We start from the raw sequence: 21,483 nt of genomic DNA on the forward strand, positions 1-21,483 counted from the left end.
AACCTCCTAGCTCTGAAAGGTGATGATGACACCATGCAAAGGGCTGAAATAATGATGGTGATAATATCATATAATGGGCGAGTCCTATGTCCAGTAAAAGTAATGCAATTGGTGATTTGTTACGTTACAAAAGAGAAGCGAACGTAGCGGCGGCGGGTCGGCTAGATTGCGACCAACCGGCTAAATAATCTCACACATGTTAAATAATCTTAATTGATCAAATAAATCAATGTGGAAAATTTATTCGTTGCCTAATAAAACTACTTTCCCAACTTGTTGACAAAGTCAGCGCGGCGGAGGAGCGCGGGGGAGGGAAGCAACCTACGCGACCCTAACTAAACCGGTGGAACGAGACAATTCGACGATAAGGTTGATGTAACTCTAATTACTTAATTTGAACTTAATTCCTCCATCCCCTCCTCCTTATCCTCCCCTCTAGGTGGACCTAGGACATAGCCAAGATATCGGGAAGTCGCTGAATAGTTGGATAAGGCTTTTGTCTTGCAGTAGGCATCTATTAATTGACATTTATGGCACAAGGTATACGTGTATACATTAAAATACGAGCCGGAGGGAGCTTCCTGTAGGGACAGCAAAGCCAACATTTCAACAGCCTATTCAATTTTTTCCAGCCTATTCGAATAAAGAATAGTTTGATTGTCAAGGCGCCGCGTGAATCCGTTTAATCTGTTACTATAAAGTGTAGCAGCCACACTTGAAGCTACGTACATTATCGCTCTATATATAAACCGCGAGTTTCAACCGAAGACACTTCAACCAAAGAGTGAATAATCGTTTTGTTAACAGCAGACACACATTAACACCAAAACGTTGACAAATGTTGCCACTGTTGTCCACACGCCTCACGATTGCGGGAAACTCCTTCATCCACATCCTTTGCACCTGTAAATAGAAAAACATAGCTAATGTTTAGAGAAAGATTAATTCCCCTCATCTCTTACCTAAAATAAATTATAAAATATATATTTCCTGGAATTATTCATACATATGGCGAAATAATCCACGCATATGTATACCTAATACATTAATTAACTATAGAATATAGGTATAAGTTATAATAATAAAGGAAAATAAAAATTATATAGCAGAAATGTTAAAAAATACAGATAAAATAATGAAATAAAAATTGAAAAAAAAAACTATACAGAAGGGAATGGTGAAAAAAAGGCGATGTAAGAATGATAATGTTTCATTCCATTAGGAATGAAACATTATCATTCTATAGGAATATTATTCATAGGAATTATCATGCCTCCTTTTAATCCTATGATTCTATCCCTAAAGTGATGTAAGCAGAAAATGCTTGGAGAATTTAATTTTAAATTTTACTCTCCATATATCTTTTAACGTTTTTCAACCATTTTCACTTATTTCATTGTCCAACTTCGACGAAGTTTCTGAAGTACTGCTCTATGAGTATCCCATTAATACGAAGAGGTGATAGTGAAATGGTGCCAGGTCTGGGCAGTTGGTGCAACAGGATGTCCCATCCAAACGATTTTGTTTTTAATGGTTTTACTGTGTAAGACGGAGCATTTTCATATGACCTTACTATGTATGTCTCTTGGTATAATGGGTTCAAAGTTCGATTAATACATAATTTAAATCATGGTTGCACAGACTTATTAAGACTAGGGGCCACTCGGGCAAATCAGGAACTGATAGCGGGCCGGCCACCAGAAGTAGAGGTAATTAAATTTTTTTAATTTTATTCTGAAATAGAATTCAATATTTGTCAAATGTACGAGAGTATTATTTATACTGTTGGCGGGCCACATGCGGCCCACGGGCCGCGGTCTGTGCATCCATGATTTAAATCAGTGATTCCCAAAGTGGTCTATATCGACCCCTAGGAGTCTATAACAACCTGCAAGGGGTCTACGTCAGCGAAAAAAAATTTGGTGGTTCATGAATTGAAAATGGGGGTCCACGATAGTGGATCTCAACACATACACTGATAGTATCTATTTACTTACATCATACTATCTTATAATATCAAAACATTTACATTATTTATAAAAGTACCTATGAAGTAAAAAAAATATTATGTATGTTTATAAAATTGTGTAAGTTGTAGGATGTTGGTATTCGCTTTGTGGTCGCAATACAATTTCATAACATAACATGTGTTAAGTTTATAACTTTTAGTTAATGTTAAATAAAGTTAAATAACTTTAAGTTTTTAACACTAAACTTCACTACATTTAGAAATTTACAGGAAATCAATATCAGGTAAGTAGGGGGTTTACCCAACACGGAAAAACATGGCAAGGGGTCTACGACACAAAAAAGTTTGGGGAACTCTGATTTAAATTAATCATTTGTTGACGTTGGTGTTGGTTTACAGAGTTTCTTAATCTAAGCGTTCACTGCGTTGAAATCATCACGATTAAACTGTCGAAATCATGTGCTATATGTTTTAATTGATGGATCTAGTTCATCATTATGTTTGTAACACCAAAGTTCTTTATTATCCACTAGTTAAAATTTGATAAATTAAAACTATCAATATTTAATAGGCTTTTATATGCACTTTTAAATGTAAAGTTAATATTTTAACATTATAAGTATGCTACCACTGGCTCGGAATACTGATCTGCTGGGAATATCCAGCAAGAAACTGAACATATATACATAATAATAACCATGTAAATTCAATAAATCAAGTTACATATACCAACTAAAATAATTGTTATAATGAAATGGAAACAAAAATAAAAAAAAAAACGCTAGCTTTTTACGGACTCGACTTGTGTTTGTTGTTTAATGTCAGACGAACAATAACACGTTCATGTCAAATTAATAAGCGTTCTGGCCGCTAAGGACATCTGATAGATATACAGGAAAAAAAACTTCTATATCTGATAAAACATACGCTCTCTCTGCTCAATAATCACAGCAATTTCCTTGTTGCCTGACAGCGGTCCTCGCTGGCTGGCATTACAAAACAAAAACCTAGCGCCCGCAGCGCTTCCGTCACCCGCTGTATCCTTGATCAAACTTTTTGCGGAGACATTTCTCGGAACGCACGCCGGGAGGTCGCCAAACGCACGCCGCAACTCCGTCACAACTTTAAAGAGCATGTTAAGTGCACGTGCACTAAGACAAATCAAATTTTAAGACTTTATAGCTGCCACTTCAAACTTTATATTTTATCGCTCGCTTACTAACTTCAAGTAACGGCTGAAATGCAACAGGACTATAACTTATCCCGCAACTATGTAGCCATACAGTTAACTTCATAATCTTTTATTTCAATTATGTCCGATATTATGTGCCATAGTAGGCTTCGACGTCTGTGAGAAATGATAAATTTGTTTCGGCGAAGATCGAACAATACATTATGGTAATATAATACACGAATCCTATGGAAAGAGAAGACTACGACTACGACTACCCTCAGTAACTAAAGACTAGAAAAGAAGGTAGAGAAACGTCGTCTCCAACGGACTCATTGGCAAGTTCACTATCGCTCCACAAGCCATGAAGGGGGTTGTGCTCGGAATAACTCTTCGAGATAAAATCAAGAATGAGGAGATCAATAAACGAAAGAAAATAACATAGCCAAACCGACTGGCAAATTGAAGGGATGTTAGGCAGGCCAAATAGCATGCAAATGATCAAAGAGCCCTTATGACTGTGAAATAAGGTGAACAGACGACTTTGTGAAGTTAAGCGAAGGTCCCTGGATGCAGGCCGCCTCCAACCGATCTTATTCAGAAAACCAGTCTAGGTTAACAGAGATAATAGAAGAACCTCGCCTCACTGGTGAGTGAAGAGGATTGTTGCCAGACCTTTTTGGAGTTCTGCAAAAAGGTAATAGTAAAAATAATAAAAAGCAATAAATAAAAGAACAAGAATAAAAAAAAATAAACAGGAGGGACGAATTCGCTGTTATATTAGATATGTAAATTAAGTCCGATATAAATAGTTAGAAAATAAGAATTAAAAAATAAATAATTGTCAAAAACGTGATAAACGTGTAAAATTGTAGAACTCTGGAGCAAAGGCGAAGAAAGTGAAGCGATGTATGGAAAGGAGTGAAAGATATTGTGAAGAACGAAAGATGAGTATGAAATTTACTTGAAATTCTGTTTAAATATAAAACGTAAAATCTGACAAGTCATGATAGGATTTGAACGAGAGGCAAAAGAAAGAACGGAACCAATAACAAAACAGTGTTATTAGTATTAAATGGAGAAAGGCCATATCCACAAAAGAATGTCCTACGACTGATACAATAACGTCTAACACGTTTCAATTAAAATTCTACAAAACTTTGTTCAGCGGTTTCCGCGATTTACTCGAACAAATTAACAAACAATCGAATACATAGGAACCTCGACATTTGATGTACCTTGTTAATAAACATAAAACATTAAGAAAATAATGTTTATGTAGTCATAAAGCTTATAACAGGAAATTACAGACAATATTAAACGCCGTCTGTTTATTTTTATATTTATTCGTTTAGTCGTATGTACCGATTCAAATTCATAAATTCTTCATTCAATATAAAATGGATTACATCTCTTGTTAACGTCGAGTTTGATAAAATGCCACAGACCTGAAGAACAGGCTAAATAAACTCAGCTGTGCTGTTTTTTTTTTAATAACACAACATTACTTATTTAATTAACATTGAAATAGCTCCTGTCTTTTTCTATTCGTACTGAAACATACGCGTATTGATCATATGTTCTTGTACTGTGCCGTAAAATATAATCTTTTAAAAATAGATTCGCAAAGTCAAATACAACATTGAAATAAACATAAAAAATAACTACTAAACATAAAATTCAACAGATATAATTAACATACGTCAATATTATAATCAACATAAAAATTATTAAAAATAAAAACAAAAAGCTAATCGCGGGATACTACTTTCCGTGAATTCTGTTGTTTTATCTGTTTCAACTTTATTTTACTTTAAAATTATAATAAAAACTACTTTTTTATTTACAATTAATAACAACGACATCTAATTTTATTAACCTCATTTCATAATATTAGACATTATTATGAATTAAATAAAACCTGTATTGACTAATTGGAATATTCGTTTATATTCTCAAACTAGAATGTTAATTTCCTATAAGCTGTATCCATCACTACTCTTGATTTAAAATAAAAATGCTTATTCTTTGTATATAAAAATTATTATTTAAATTTATTAAAAAATGTAATGACTTTCGCATGGTTACGTCAAGTAACTATGGCGCACTACTCTTGATTTAAAATAAAAATGATTATTCTTTGTATATAAAAATTATTATTTAAATTTATTAAAAAATGACTTTCGCATGGTTACGTCAAGTAACTATGGCGCCAATGCACACCGGAGGCGCAGTGAACTAGTTTGGAAGAATAAAATTTGTCAATAACCCCAAAGGCGGCGCGTGATAGAAATTTAAATTTGGTTTGGAGTTAAATTAAAGCAAGGGCACCTAAAAAGCATTGTTGTTATCGATCCTAGAATCTGTTAGTATATCATCTAGTGATAATTTAGGAGTGAAATCGAAGGTGAGTTACTAACAGTATATATCAAATCATTCAAAGTACCCGCGCTCGAGAGCAAAAAATAAAGTTTTATGTCACTACAAAAACAAAGTCCTGTCAAGTGCTGGCACACGGAACTCCACCGAGCAAAAAAAAAAAAACTTACAAGCACTCTGAGAAGTTCACTAAGCACTTGAAAATCAAGACTTCTAAAATCCGGTTGAGAAGATTAGCACTCGACTTACGACCTTACGTTGTAAATAAATAGACTATTCAAACAAATTAAATGTTACATTGGTTTCACGGAAAAATCAAACCTTAAATATCGTTAAGTGATTTTTTTTCCGGTAACATAGTGCGGTTGTTAATAAATGTATAACTTTCTGGTTGTCTCGTTTTGGACAACAGTTTTGCTTGACATAAGACATGCATTCAAGAATAGCGCTGCTATGAAGAACGATATTGACGGATCTTTTTACGATATAATTTCCACAGGTGTATTTAGACAATCCAAGCCTAGTTTACACACACCATCACCACTGCAACTATGTTCTTAGATCGTTCGCCATCGCTAAGGTATCCCCCCATCCTTTACCCCCCCGAGTAGAACTCGCCTTTCACGCAACCGTCTTTGACCTCATACTGTTCCCAATTTTATAACAGTTATAGTTTGATACTTATCCTCAGAGATAAAAAACATTTCAATACTAAAAATTTACTGTTTTGAAGAAAAATCCTTCACTATATTAGAAATTTATCTGCATTTCATCTTGCTAATAATTATAGGAACATATTTTGATTACTGCCACTGTTAAAATATTTAACAATTTTTATTTTAAATTCTTGCTATATATTATTATACACATCTGTAAGTCTTCCAAATAAATATATTATTTAAAATAATAAAATTGTAAGAGCTGAAACTGAAGGAAAATTAAACTGCAGTTTATGAAAATCCATTGGGTTCTTTCTTAATTCCATACAAATAACTTCATTCCTTGATATTTTAAAAACACATACATTTTCTTTAAAACCAACAGTTCCTTGTCATATAATAATTTGTGTTTACCAACAATATTACCATCTTACACACTGCAACAAAACTGTATAAGCAGATCCATTCAAAACTACAACATGTAGCTTAGCACATAATTAACCCAACCCACAGTTGGGCAACATCAAGTCACACTGCTTCATCACATTGCTGAACATGACAGAAACAATAACAGAAATAAATTAATGATTTGTCAATTTTAAAACAACGCCAAGACTTTTTGAATTGATGTTAAAAAAAAAAAAACAAATTAAAATTTTTGATTCAAGTTAAAAAATACATGATCCTATGGAAAAAGAACTGAAATGATAATGGTAACAGATTTTTCAACTTCATTACTGTTAAATCCATTGGAACAGTACCCAAATTAATAAAAAGTCAACCAATGTTTCAAGAGAGCAGAGCATGTACTGGAAGACAAGATTAGGCCAGATCATTATTAACAAGTCAATCTTATGTCATAATAATACTAAAGTTTGTACAAGTAAAAATTGGCTCGTCAAGTTTATAACATTATTACTTGACCACTTCTCAAGTACACCTCTTATTTGAACTGCATATAAACACAATCAGTACTAAATAGCAAATAATAATATTCTAATTTATACTAGTTTCACTTAGAGCTGTACACACATGCAATAGGCAGTGCCTACAAATTGCACTGTCAGTCAGGACGCCACTACCGCCGGCTGTTGCCGCGCTGATGTCCCCTACCTCTCACATAAGTCTTGTGTGTATGTTTACTGGAATGTTCCTGTGAACCACTCGAAAACCGCTCCTGCTTCTGATTGGTTTGTTGGGGGCCCTGTCCACTAGCTGGTGCATTCATGAGCGAGCGCGGTCCCTGGTGGGCGCCGTTACCATTGCGATCACCGGGAGGTTGCGCGCCTGGCGGAGGTGCCGGCGGCGCAGGCTGTGGTTCACTCATATTTACCTGCTCGTTAAAGAGCATGCAGAACTCTCCAACCTTCTGTATGTCACCCGATTTACCGGAATACAGAGTTAGCGCCGATCGCCACAGCGAAGCGTAGCCGCGCGTGAGGCGCACGATGTCACCTGGCTGCAGAAGCGCGCCGGGCTCATCCCATACGGAGAGGTTCACGGAGGCTGAAGCGTCAGCGACGCGCAGCGTACGCACCTCGCGCGCCTCCTTCGTCAGTGTCGGCGGCCCCACCTCCAACACGATGAATACAGAGTTAATATTCTTCATGCCGGGCTTCAGCTCCTTTATTTGAACGTACTCCGTCGTACTCATCTTTACTCAGTTGAAAAAAAAAGGCTAACAATTACTTAGTAGTAATTTTAAGCATCTGAATATTGTAATTGCAAAACAAAGGAAGAGTAATAATAAAATAAGGACAAGTATCAATCATATTACGATGTGTAAAGTTAAATGCAATCAGCTGTAGTGATTATTGTTGCCATATTATAATGTCTACGAAACAAAGTATGTCCTAAACCATATCTTGAAATTAAAAATTATATAATATAATTACAAATATTAAATCTATAAATAAAAAAAATAGTAAAAATTTAACTGTTCATATCTAATTAAATACCTAAAAGTTCTACACTCTTGTAATTACTAATGTAAGAACCAGAACTTGTATGAGCCACAATCAAATTTCTAGAAAAAAAAAGAAAATAATTTATTTTAAATAAAAGTTATAAATATATTCCAGAATAAAATTTATATAAAATCATTCTTCCCCGTTTCTGCTAATTTAATGTTTGTGTAAAACGATAACGATCTTTTTAGATATAATCTGTATAAACTGTTTTTGAATGAACACAGTTTTGTTGTCATTCGTAGAAATTTAAAGAATCAAATAATTTTCTTGGTTATGATCCGTATTGAGATTTTGTTTTATATGTAAAGGTATTTGATTAATAACATATAAAATTATCATTTCTTAAAATCACACATTTCACGAATTTAGATGTGCTCTGCAAAATATTAATAAATCATATCGAAGTGAATAGACCGCGAAAATGTTCAACCAACTCGGCGCGGGCGCCAGCAACCCCAACAAGGATGTGGAGGTAACGTCGCCACCCGAGGATGCGGTGTCGTCGCTGGAGTTCTCTCCTCCGTCAGTGCCACAAACTTTCCTTGTGGCGGGCAGCTGGGATTGCCGGGTGAGTGCCGCCGTTATTTTTTTTAGCATTGATTTTCAAACTGACTTTTCGGATGTAAGATTTGGTAGTAAAGCCTGTTGTATTTAACAACTACGGATTAATTGCGCAATATGGCGCAATTGCATTATTGTAACAAACTTATAAGTATTTCCTCTGTAATTATAAATTAAAAGTTTTCAAAACATTAAGATATTTCGCAGGTTCGATGTTGGGAGGTGGAAGCTTCTGGAAAAACAGTACCTAAAGCGGCACAAGCCATGGATGGACCTGTATTAGATGTGGCGTGGCATGACGTGGGTGCTTTATGAAATCTTATATTGGTTAGGTATGTTGTCACAATATATCAAGATGCTTTCTGTTTGCAGGATGGCACCAAGGTTTTTATGGCATCAACAGACAAGAGTGTAAAGTGCTGGGATCTTGCAGCCAACCAGTGTGTTCAGGTGGTCCATTTTGTCCAATTATTTCATAATATATGTAAAATTACCTTCAAGCATTCTTAAATGAAAAGATCACGATGTTATATAAAAGTTTACAAATGAGACTCAAGTGTGTTAACTCAAGGCTGTGAAATATAGGTGTATGGGGCTATCAGAACTCTTACATTTATCTTGAGCTAATTAGCAAAACATGAAGTTTAGTAATTAATAATATCACAACAGTTTTTAAACTTTCATTTCAAAAATTCCTCATTAGCTGTGTATTCTATCTATTTTGATATAATTTATGTGATCTTAGGGAGGTATGTAAATTATCCAAGATGGGCAATGACATACAATGAAGTAGTCCCAATCTCATTGTCTCTCAGACATGTCCTGCACAGAGGACTGTCCATAACCTACCTAAATTATACAGTTGTTTGTTAAAAAACCATGACCATCTAAGTAGATTGGTATTTGGGTGTGCCCTACAGGGCTATCCCCTCTTGGATTGCAGAGGTGCATCTCTGAGATTGCCGGCAATGTCAAGGGTCTGCTGGGATTTTTAGAGAAGTTTGACTTGATTAAAGGCATGCAAATTGAGTGAAGTGCCGCTTGGTTATAGGCATCAGCCTGCTGAGACAAAACGAGATAAGATGACTAATCAGATGCAGTATGACATAGTCATTTTATTATTATTCATGTATATATGGGAGATCCTGCAAACCATAATTTTTGAGTATTTTTGTCTTATTTGGCAATTACAGCAACTATGGGTGAAGAGAGTGGGGACCATTCTATGTACTTGTATCACAGCAATTTCACTACCCTGATATAACAAGGTCTATATGATGTTTATTTTAAAAAACATATCTAATGTAAGTTTAAAAAGATATATAATATAATGAATGCTTTTGTTTGCCATTATTATGAAACATTAGTTGTTGTCCCCACTATATGAATTGGTTATGCCTTGTACTTTGTTAGCTCTTAATGTTATTGCTACACATTGATCATTTTTTTTGCTTCAGGTAGCAGCACATGATGCTCCTGTCAAGACATGCCACTGGGTAAAAGCACCCAACTACAACTGCCTGATGACAGCCTCTTGGGACAAAACACTCAAAGTAAGTTTTTTACATCTTCATATCTAATAACATACTATTATCATCATTGTTTCAGCCATAGAGCATCTACTGCTGGACATGGTCTCCGCTATAGATTTCCAATAACACCAGTTGGAAGTGGCCTTATTGGTGATTGTACTAGAATGCAGTTGCCAGTCCGTGGACTCCACTCAAGAACCTTAATACTCCACAAGCCTATTTGTTCTGAGTGCTATGTGGCCATAAGCTGCTGGCTCTTTAAATCTCTGCTACGGCTGTCGCGATCCTGACTGCACTTGGTGGCAGGGATCTTAACCGGTCATAGTCTTTTTACAAATGTCTATTTACATTAGGTGTTACAGACAGTACTTTGTGCAAAGTGTACCTGGAAGAGTATGAGACTGCTGCTCATGTACTACTTCGGTGTACGGGTGTAGTACCCTACAGGGCTATCCATCTCGGATCACGGAGGTGCCTTATTGAGATTGCCGGCAACATCAAGAGTCTGCCGGGATTTCTCAAGGAGTTGGGTTGGTTTGGTTAAGGTCAACCTCGAAGCAAAATGAGCGTAATGCCGCATGATTGCGGAAACCAGCCCGCTGAGACAATAACAGCCACTGTAATGGTAGCCCAAGTTGCTTATTTGGTTTGTCTACTGATCTCCTTGTTCCCAATTCAATTAGTTTGAGAAATGTCGTACCTTCTCAATAATGTAATGAGAAACTTTGTGTAAAAAAATTATAAATAAGTTTATTAGGTATACCTGTCACTTAACTATTATTTTAGTAGTCTCAATAAATATTATTTATGGTTACATTAAAGGGTCTTTACTGTAACCATAATTTATTTTTAAACGCAGCATTAGTTATTTGTATTAATGATATTACTTAAGATGTTTACTATACTTTGCTGCAGTTCTGGGACACACGCAGCTCAGTGCCGGTGATGGCGATGAACCTCTCGGAGCGCTGCTACTGTGCCGACGTGGTGAGAATTTATGCTTTTGATATGCACATAGTCTAGTATTACTTAATCTAAATTTACATACCGGAGTTCAATAAAAGTACTTCTAAATGTTCCAACTAAAAAAAAACTATTTATGTCACTAATGACACTATTCATATAATGAAGCCCACGTCTACAGGACTACCCGATGGCTGTGGTGGGCACGGCTGACCGTGGCATCTGTCTTTACACTCTGGAGGGCAAGCCAGCCGAATACAAGCGGGTAGAATCTCCGCTCAAGTACCAACATCGCTGCATCGCCATCTTCCGGGACAAGAAGACCAAACAGCCCACGGGATTCGCGCTGGGCAGCGTTGAGGGCCGCGTTGCCATTCAGTACGTGAACCCGGCGAACCCCAAAGACAACTTCACGTTCAAGTGCCATCGTGCTGGCGGCGGCACCACCGGCAGCTACCAGGTAACGACCACCTTCTGTGTGTCAACTGTCCCAAAGGAATTGTAATAGATCAAGTATTATGTTTGTCGTCATTTACTATGGATCTCACAACAAGGCTCGATGTCATCCAGAGAGCAAGGGATAGGGCATCGCAGCGAGATCGAATCAAAGATGAGGAGATCTGAAAAAGAACTAAGGTCGCAGATGCTGTTCGAAAAATTGCTCGTCTGAAGTGGTAATGGAAGAAGAACATCGCTCGTGCAGCCAACTGCCGTTGTTGTCTGAAGGTTCTCGTGTGACGACCACATGCCTGTGGACGCGGCGTGAGTAAGCCTCCTAGTAGGTGGGTGAATCGACGACATATTTAAGTCAAGGTCGCGGGAAGTCGCCAAATGCAGGCAGCGCAACAGTCTTCATTGTGGTGATCTTTGTGGGAGACCTATGCCTTGCAGTAGGTATTTTTAATATGATGAAGGTTTTACAATAACAGAAATTTTCCTTGGTATTTATACTACTGTGATTTTACCATGATAGCGCACCCATCATTCCAAGACTATTTTTCTTGTAGGACATCTACGCCGTGAACGACATCGCGTTCCACCCGGCGCACGGCACGCTGGCCACAGTGGGCTCAGACGGTTCCTTTTCCTTCTGGGACAAAGACGCTCGCACCAAGCTCAAATCCTCAGAGACCCTCGACCAGCCGCTCACCAAGTGCGCCTTCAACCACAGCGGGCAGGTGTTTGCCTATGCAGTGGGCTATGACTGGTCTAAGGTGACAAGCATTCTATGTATTCATCTAATATATTTTTCTTTCCTAACATTCCTAACATATGCATCAATATCATACTAGAGATTTAAACACACTGACACCATCAGATCTATTACTATGGCATAAGCTCACTTAAACTTTTTTTTTACTTTTGACATATTACACTTTCAATTTTATACACATTTGAAATCAGTGCATAAATTTTATGCTATTTCCTGAAACTTGTTTATTAGCAATCTGTCACGTTAATGTATTTTATTAATAGTCTGTAAATTTTCTTATTTAAGTAGCCTATATTAATATATGTTATTTTTACATTGTAGTTTTATATATCAATTTAGTTGAATAAGCCTCCCTCCAATGCTTCTGGACTTACATTGGCAACTCTATTCAGATCATGAGACCATCATCTACCTCTTTTCCGTACTATGTCGTCTCTATGCGTCCATACAGTGGTGGACTATGTCCAAATGTCATTTACATCTTTCAATATGTGACCAACCTATACTGATTTTAGCTTCCTCATTTTGACATAATGTGAAATTGTAAATGAATAAACAATACCATGGTTTTATTATCTGGTTACTTAACACAGTGTCTGCTTTTCAGGGTCATGAACATTACAACCCGGCCAAAAAGAACTTCATATTCCTGCGCCCCTGTTACGATGACCTGAAGCCGCGCACCACGTGAGCACCACACGCCTACCATCACGGCTGTTATGATATAGTAATATTAAAATCAAGAATTAAGATCAACCTTAATAAGTTATTTGATTTTTAACACTGACCCATGTATCCAACCTAAGAGATGTGTTTCCATATCTTCTCACACTAGAGTTGCTTTTACAATTTTAAAGCAATGAAACAAATATTTTTCATCACCTTCAAAAAAATCATTGATTTAATGTGTATTTAATATATACAGTATTATTGGTTTCAATTTTCTCCATTTCGGAATATTAATTCCGTTAAAAACCTGTCAAGAAACTCAATATAGTTACTATTTTAGACACTAATTAAAAGAAATTATGTTACAAAACACTTTTGTAGTGTATTAGAAAAAACTTAGGCAGTTTGATGCAAATAAAAGATAGTGTAAGTAATTTTTTTTAATCACTAAACTGAAAGATAATGTTTATATTATGTATAACAACAATGCTCTAATCCCTGGCACAAAGCGAATCTACGCACAGCACCATACAGGACACAGGCAGCTCCCAGCCGTGTCAGTGGTGGCCATGGCCGTGCTCGTCGTCGCCGCCTGCCATCTTGGTGATGGCGACGGTGGCTATGGTCAGGGCCAAACCCAGAGGAAATCCGCGGAAGAAAAACTTCATTGCTCTGGCACCAGGAGTACCGAAGCCTGGATGATATCTCCATGCTTCATTTCTGTAACATTATTTATCCGTTTTACTTATATCATTTCATCATCTCTGCCGTCATCATTGATTTTCAATAGGACCGATTGCAAGCAGGCCTGTACTTTAACACATTTCTCTGACAGAAAAGAACCAATATATAGCTACTTTCGCCAATGCAGTAGTAGTCGTGCAATAAAGTGCACCGCCCGCCAGCCCGCTGATAAATGCGCGTGCGGAAAACAATGCAAATTACACAACTACCACCGCTAAATCACTCAACACATGCTTCACCCCTCCACGGGACATCCCCAGGAGTAATATTACACCAATTAGTGCCAAACACAGAGAGATGACTCTGTGTTTGACACTAATCAGTATACGACTACTACTGCATTGGGGGAAGTAGCTATATATTGGTCCTTTTCTTACTTAGGATGGACTTCCGCAAAATAACACCTGAATCCATTAGATATTGAAGTTCTCTGTCCACCATGTGTGTATGTCCAACAATATATTTGTCAGTCTTGCTAGTCCTTAATCCAAAAATGTTAGACTTTAGTGGTTAAAAGTTGCTAGACATTATAAATAACAATGATAATATTAGTAAGAAAAATTGTTTTCCAAATTTAGATTTTGCATATTGAAATTATTTTTTGCGACTATTGTCTTTGTAATGTCAGAAGTTATTGGCCTGGCACACCTCAGAAGTTTTTAAACTAATATAAAAACAATCTTAACCTAGAACAATTTCTTTGTGTTTATATTGTTAAAGAATGTTTGCATGCTGCGGTTTACCAAACCGTGAAGAATATATTAAGTCACATAGAAAATAGCACATCTGGGGAATGATGTGTTTGCATATAAAATAAATATAACGAAATTCTTTCAAAATTAATAATTATATTTTTATATAATGACAAGTGAGCTATACATCCACCCCTATAAAACTCACAATTATAACCAGTCGCTCTGTGAATAGATTAGACAATGTGTTCAAAGTTTCCACAGAAAAAGAGTTTTAGGAGAAAGAGTGCAACTTCATGCACCATTCCTACTTGTTATTAACAGTTGATGTAACAATATCATAAAGGAAAAAGGACAAAAGCTGGAGATGGGGAATTTACTACTCCTAAAATGGGTTGTTTACTAATCCACAAATGAATCCTTTACCAGTTACTGACATTTCAGCAAAAAACCAGTAAAATGTGGTTTTCAAAACAAAGTGTGCAAAGGAACATCCTTAACTTTTGAACAATAGAAAAATAAAATTTTAATTTTAAACTAATTAACAATAATGGAAAATGTCTATTGGTCAATGTCTACAGATCTATATAAACAAAAGGGGGTAGGCAAGCACTTTCTGTGAATCTATTTATTTCATTTTCAAAATTAAGAAATCAAAACATCAATCACTAATAACTAACCAACTTCTAAAAAAGTTTCTAAAAGATACTGTCATTAATTATTCATCAAATTAAAAAAAAAAAAAACTATATGGAGAAGTAAAAATGGTTCAATTTTTAATTATCATCATTATATCAGCAGATGGATGCCAACTACATGGTAAAATATTTAATATATATAAAATATAAACTAAATATTTAATAACAATAACCACATGTTTTGTATTGATTTACAAAACACTTTTACAGTATAATTTGTGTAAAAATATTTTGTACATTTTAAAGTCATATCCAAGTACAGATATTTATATATGGGTATTAAGTTATTTTTGTATTAAAAACAATGATATTTTAATGCATTATTGATTTACAGTTAATTTAGACAGTGTCTGTAGGTAAAAATGACCATGTCACAATAAAAGTTTTCTTAGGTTCTATATGACCTCACAATGCACTAGCTGAAACTCTCGTGCTAACAGTGCCGCAGTTACCATATTAAATAAGAGCATAATAGAGGTGTAAATATATTGTTAGATTTAAAAAAGACAAAGAATGTTTGTGTATGCTATACTGTAAATCGCTAAATAGAAGATAACTCACCTTGGGCTATACAATATCTCTAAAAAAGGTAGTTTTTACATTTTTTTGAAAAATATATTGTCATATAGTAAGTGTAATGTATTGTCATATATATTCTACCATCTGTTATTTTCACATCTGAAATAATTATTATCTGAACCAACAATATTTAAAATAAGTGAATGAAATAAGTAATTCATCCATGTTGAATAATTTCTGATGTTAATGTTCAATAATACTTTCTGATTGCAGTGACTACCATTATTAGTCTGTACTAGATGCTACTTTACCTAGGAATCGGCTAGTTTAATATTCATCTCCTAAAATTTAGCCTAGGATCAATAGGAAAAATTTTACTACTTATTACAGTCATAACCTACTAGAACTATGTTGCCCTTTAAATTAGAAAGAAGTTGTAAGACATGTAGGTTACTGAATATTGAGCGATCACAAATATTTTTTTATCTACGCGCAATTAAAAAAAAAACTAATAACTTAGTCGTTACCTGATCCACGGATCCTTCAGGCCTTTCTTCTCGAGCGCTTTCTGGAGCTCCTCCAGCTGTGTGATGCCTTTCACCTGGAACTGTTTGTAATCTGGGATGACGTAAGGAGGCCCTCCGTGCCCCATGGTTATGTGCAAGAGTTCTGAAATAGTTAACGACAATAACCTAACAATATATTACATAACACAAAAAAATGTAACCACACATAATTAACCTATATTTAATAGTAAGCGTATATTTAATTGATACAGTGCGATTTTAATTTCGAAAAATTATCAATATTTACCAGAGTTAAAAACAGAATATCCTTTTGCGAATTCTGACAGCTGTCATAGACTGAGTTCGAATTGCACTGTGACAGTCGAAAGAAGACAGTGTAAATTGGATAAATTGGCTTTTTTAAAATATTGTAGATTAATTAATGTCATTTATAAGTTCACGCCATATCTTAAGTATTTGATGTACCAAATTATTGGCAAACACATGCGGATAGGTATTAGAAAGTTTATGGTCAATTTAATTGTTATTTCTTACTTAACTAATTATATGTAATCATGGTTAAAACCACATATCCAATATCACACTATTTTATATTGTATGGTAAAATTATTTAAAACAATCGAAACTTGATTACTTGAATGAACTAGTAAAAGACATTGTTATGGAGCATGTCAGTGAGAGGAGTGCGTCTGCGGGCACAACACTACCGACCCGCTAGAGCATCTACGGCACGGGACGAGGCGCTCCGGTCGCACTGTCGTGAGACGCTTCTACTGCGCGAAGCGGCTCAAGCTTTATTTACATGTTCACATCGACTTTTGTGTTATATTGACTCGATATTTGACTTGTTTTTACCAATGATCACTGGACTTTGGTTTTATAAACAAACGTTAAGTTTTAGTGATTTATAATCACAGTAACAACTGTAGAGCTTTGTAGTGTAAAAAGCGTGTATCACTTGCTGTAAACAAAAATAGCCGTCTGGGTGCGGAGAGCGGGCCCGTACGGCGGGTTGCAGCTTTGTGCAAGGTGCACGGCATGGCGCTGCATCGTTGAAGTGCACGCGATGGGTTCGATGTCAGCGGGCGCTCTGCTGGCGTTGCTAGCGCTGCTCAGCACGGGCCCGGCGACCGCGGACGCGCCCGCTCCTGGTAAGCAATCCCTCGCGCTTGCCTCTTTGTGTACAAGTATTTGAAAAACATCTAATTTTATTTCAAATATTCCTTTCAAAATTACAATCCTGTATCTATTAAAACATTGCATGTATTATAACGTTCAAATAATATATTTTTTTAACCGCTTGTCACAGTCGGCGCACATTTTTACAATTAATCGAAATTATTCAAAAATCTTATTGTAAATCTATAACGTAATTAAAATATATTTTTAACCTATGATTAAATTGAAATTTCTGACTGAGTAATTAAGCGTATATTACATACCATTATAATAATAAACTCATGTTCAGACACGGGTGTGAATTACTTTTACCTGAGTTGAAAATCTACATCGGGAACTTGAAAGTTGATATCTCCAGAACTATTTAGTACACAGGGAATTTGTTTTACTCTCTTGTTTTCTCCGCGAGTTCCTCCGGGCCTCCACTAGACATAGAATTCTTATACAACTATGTCTACATCCATGGTAATCGTGTATTAGATCGTGTTACCGTTAATATAGTTCAAAAAAGTGTGCTACATTAAGAATCAAATAGGAAGTACATTCTGCAACTTTCCGAAGATGTCTCTCGTTGCAGCTTTCAATACCTGTTGCCTAGCGTTGTTTGGGTTATATTCTTGGCAACCTTTAAACAACATATTGATAAAATTATAAGAACAAACTAGTTTATTTTATACTGCTGACTTCACTATTAATTCGGTTTGGTCACAACCGACTTTTTTATATTATATTTTATACGACTAATATGCTACTAGCGGTAATTTACAGTATTCGAAATAAAATAAGTCAATAATAAAATAAAGAATAAAAAAATGTACCTAGCCACCTAAGAGTAATAAGATGATGAAAGGAAGGCGACGAAAGCAAGAAGGAATGAAAGAACAAAATGAAAGATATTGTGATGAAAATAAGTTAAGAATAAAAGAAATTGAGAAGAATGACAGTGAGTTAAGAATAAAGATGAAAGATCTGAAAATCCTAATTGTAAACAAAGACCCTGATCCCAACTAATTAGGGGTATGAGAGGCCTCCAATAGCGGGGGCCAACAAAAAAAAACTTACTGTATTCAAAGTGGCTTCATTGCCAAGTTACTCGCTTAACAAGCCATGGAGATAACTGTTCTTGAGATTTATTTATAAGAACCATAACTTAAAAGACATCTAGAACGAAAATAACCGACACAGCGAAATAGGCAGTTTGAAATGGCAGTAGTCAAGCCACATTGCCTAAAATATATGGTCGCGCGGCTTTAAGTTTTTTAAAGTGAATATCACTGACCAGCAAGTAGATAGGATCACGAGGTAGACAAACGGCCTTTTCAAGGTCGTCGAAAGACGCTAAATGTGCACCGGTTACAACCGGTTCTATTAGAAATATATAAAAAGGACTTATGACCAGACGTATATGTTTTATAGCTGATATGTTAATGATAGTTTTATATGGTACTAGCTGATCCCGCAAACGTTGTTTGCAAAAAAAAAGTTTAGTTTCCAGTTAAAAAATAAGGGTTGATTGTAGAGAGGTGAAAATTTAGATTTGTATGTATTTTTGTATGCTATATCATAAAAAAAATAAACAAAAAATTTTGTCAAATTAAAAAAAAATTTTAGGGTGAACAACCCTTATCACTTAGGTATGGAAAATAGATAGTAGCCGATTCTCAGACCTACTGAATACGAATATAAAATTTGGTAAAAATCAGTCAAGCCCTTTCGGAGGAGTTCAAGTTCGAACACCGTGACACGAGAATTTTATATATTAGATATAGTTAATAAAAATATAATAAAATATAGGCAATCGTTACTACTATGCCTGGTAGCGCCTGGTGGTATGAAGATTCCGCTTTATCAGGCGGTGACTCAGTGGTAGTGTGCCTGCTTCGCATGCTGAAAGTCCTGGGTTCAAATCCCACGTGAACCCACCAGGTTTGAGCGACCTGCCACACTATACCTGCGGAATTTGCAAATGTTATTTGGGCAGCAGTGAGAAAAAAGAACAAAAAAAAAAGATTTCGCTTCATTTCACTTGCACATTGCGTTCTGCATTTAACATTGATTACGGGCACACGACGTAGAGACAACAGATATGAAGGAGGACTTGGAGAGCTGTGTGTGGAGGACATAAGGTTTAGATACGAACGAGACGGTGACCGGAGGAGACGAAAGATCATAAACACAGACCATGCTATAAGACGTTAGGAAGAAATATTGAAATGATGGTATTCTTTATTTAAATAGATTATTACAAGCACTTTCGAATCGTCAAACAACATAAAATGTCATCATTGTTGTTCCAATGAAAGCTACCACAGGCTCAGAAGGCAGTTCTGTTGAGAAACCGTCGCGAAACTCAACAGTTGCTCTTTACAAATATAGTTTTATATTTAATTCCACGCATTAACATCAGTTTAGTATTCTTGGATATAATGAAATACTTTTTTCAATTATTATTGATTTTAAATATCTCCAGTGGCAGATCTAAAATTAATTGTGGAATTTTATTGTGTATACGTATACCTTGTGCGATAAGCGATCATTATATTGTTATTGTTTCTGAAGATGTTAATGCTGTTAGCTCCAAGGCTTTTACAGCTTCATCGGTACTAAGTTCATGAAGCGGAAGGGTCCGTGAACTAGATAATAAATAAACGATCAACGAGAAAAGAGTCTATATATTTTATATATGATTTAGTATTATTTCATTATTATAGCATTCCCCTGTCTACTTCGAGTACCGTGTGTGTTATGTATATATCTTTATATACTTATAACAGACCAGAGTTCCCAGAACTTTTTTGTGTCGTAGACCCCTTGCCATGTTCTTCCGTGTTGGGTAGACCCCCTACTTATCTGATATTGATTTCCTGTAAATTTTTAACTGCAGTAAAGTTTAGTGTTAAAAACATTTGGCGTCCATTGTGTAAGGGTTAATCTTAAATCTCCTCGGCTAATGATGTCCAGTCTGTTTCTTTTTTTCGTTAGGAGATTGGTAACAGCGCTGAACCCCCTTTCCTCTAGGTATGACGAGACTAGAGACTGCGACTCTCAGGTTTTTACAAGTTCAAAATATATTGCGACCACAAAACGAATACCAACATCCTACAACTTACACAATTTTATAAACATATTTAATAAACTTTTTACTTCATAGGTACTTTTATAAATAATGTAAATGTTTTGATATTATAAGATAGTATGATGTAAGTAAATAGGTACTATCAGTGTATGTGTTGAGATACACTATCGTGGACCCCATTTTCATTTCATGGACCCCCAAATTTTTTTTCGCTGACATAGACCCCCTGCAGGTTGTCATAAACCCCTAGGGATCGATATAGACTACTTTGGGAATCATTGTAATAGACAATATATGTCTATATACTGACTTGTACACAAGTCTCATGAAACTACACGTGTTGCGTCTGATGTAACTTCTCCTGAACCTCAACACTAGTTTGTCAAGGAAATGAATGAAGGGTTACAAGCGGACGCCAAACCACAAGCCTCCACCACACCGACCGCAGCCGCTATCAGTTTTCCTATCTACGTAATGTATTTCTCAGATCACATCAAAATCCTCGTGAAGGATATCACACGTAAGATTAATCTGTTTTTAATTTCTATTAAACTGAGCTTCCTGGAACTAATATGGCGTATGAAAGTGTTCAATGTAATAATAAATATATTAAAATTGAATACAACGTATATGTAACAGGTAAAAACAACTGCGAAAGATTATAGCATTAGAGTCAAGTGTTTTTTTGATTCTATGACTTATGTCTAGTGCATGTTGAGGGTGTTGTTTTTATTTTAATGGCCCCCGCTATTGGGGGCCTCTCGTACCCCTATCTTTGGTGGGACAGGGACTTTATTGGCAATTTAATTTTTTCACATAATTTTTAATTTTCTCTCTCTTCTTTCATACTTTACTTTCTCTTTCGGTCTATCATCTATCTTTCATGCTACATTTCTGCTTTCTTTCCCTTTTGCTCTGTTCATCTATCATTCTTTCCTTTTTTCTTTTTACATTTTCAATTT

At 35.7% G+C, this 21,483-nt stretch overlaps 4 protein-coding genes across 4 annotated transcripts in view; 2 read left to right on the forward strand and 2 right to left on the reverse strand.

The window, feature by feature from the left end:
• Positions 1-6,489: 6,489 nt before the first annotated feature.
• LOC137925507 (SOSS complex subunit B homolog) lies at positions 6,490-7,964 on the reverse strand. The gene has a single exon (XM_068768963.1). The coding sequence runs from the start codon at positions 7,830-7,832 to the stop codon at positions 7,257-7,259; it is 576 nt and encodes a 191-aa protein (XP_068625064.1). The 5' UTR covers positions 7,833-7,964; the 3' UTR covers positions 6,490-7,256.
• Positions 7,965-8,392: 428 nt separating this feature from the next.
• Positions 8,393-13,191, forward strand: Rae1 (ribonucleic acid export 1). The gene is made up of 8 exons (XM_068768917.1): positions 8,393-8,716; positions 8,917-9,009; positions 9,082-9,159; positions 10,167-10,262; positions 11,157-11,228; positions 11,386-11,664; positions 12,212-12,418; positions 13,025-13,191. Exons 1-8 carry the CDS (start codon positions 8,570-8,572, stop codon positions 13,106-13,108), a joined length of 1,056 nt encoding a protein of 351 aa, XP_068625018.1. The 5' UTR covers positions 8,393-8,569; the 3' UTR covers positions 13,109-13,191.
• A 322-nt stretch (positions 13,192-13,513) lies between these two features.
• ND-B12 (NADH dehydrogenase [ubiquinone] 1 beta subcomplex subunit 3) lies at positions 13,514-16,643 on the reverse strand. The gene is made up of 3 exons (XM_068769034.1): positions 16,553-16,643; positions 16,267-16,408; positions 13,514-13,806 (listed from the first exon to the last, which is right to left on the reverse strand). The coding sequence occupies exons 2-3, from the start codon at positions 16,389-16,391 to the stop codon at positions 13,644-13,646; spliced, it is 288 nt and encodes a 95-aa protein (XP_068625135.1). The 5' UTR covers positions 16,392-16,408; positions 16,553-16,643; the 3' UTR covers positions 13,514-13,643.
• Positions 16,644-17,006: 363 nt separating this feature from the next.
• The window catches only part of LRP1 (LDL receptor protein 1), a 101,142-nt gene continuing 96,665 nt past the window's right edge, over positions 17,007-21,483 (forward strand). Inside the window, exon 1 of the mRNA XM_068769133.1 lies at positions 17,007-17,417. Coding sequence (XP_068625234.1) covers positions 17,333-17,417 — 85 coding nt within the window. The 5' untranslated portion in view covers positions 17,007-17,332. The remainder of the gene's footprint in view (positions 17,418-21,483) is intronic.

Source organism: Battus philenor, unplaced genomic scaffold (assembly GCF_028537555.1).
Source record: "Battus philenor isolate CCGP_79_NKW_IND1 unplaced genomic scaffold, ilBatPhil1.0.hap1 SCAF_27, whole genome shotgun sequence".
Taxonomy (NCBI): domain Eukaryota; kingdom Metazoa; phylum Arthropoda; class Insecta; order Lepidoptera; family Papilionidae; genus Battus; species Battus philenor.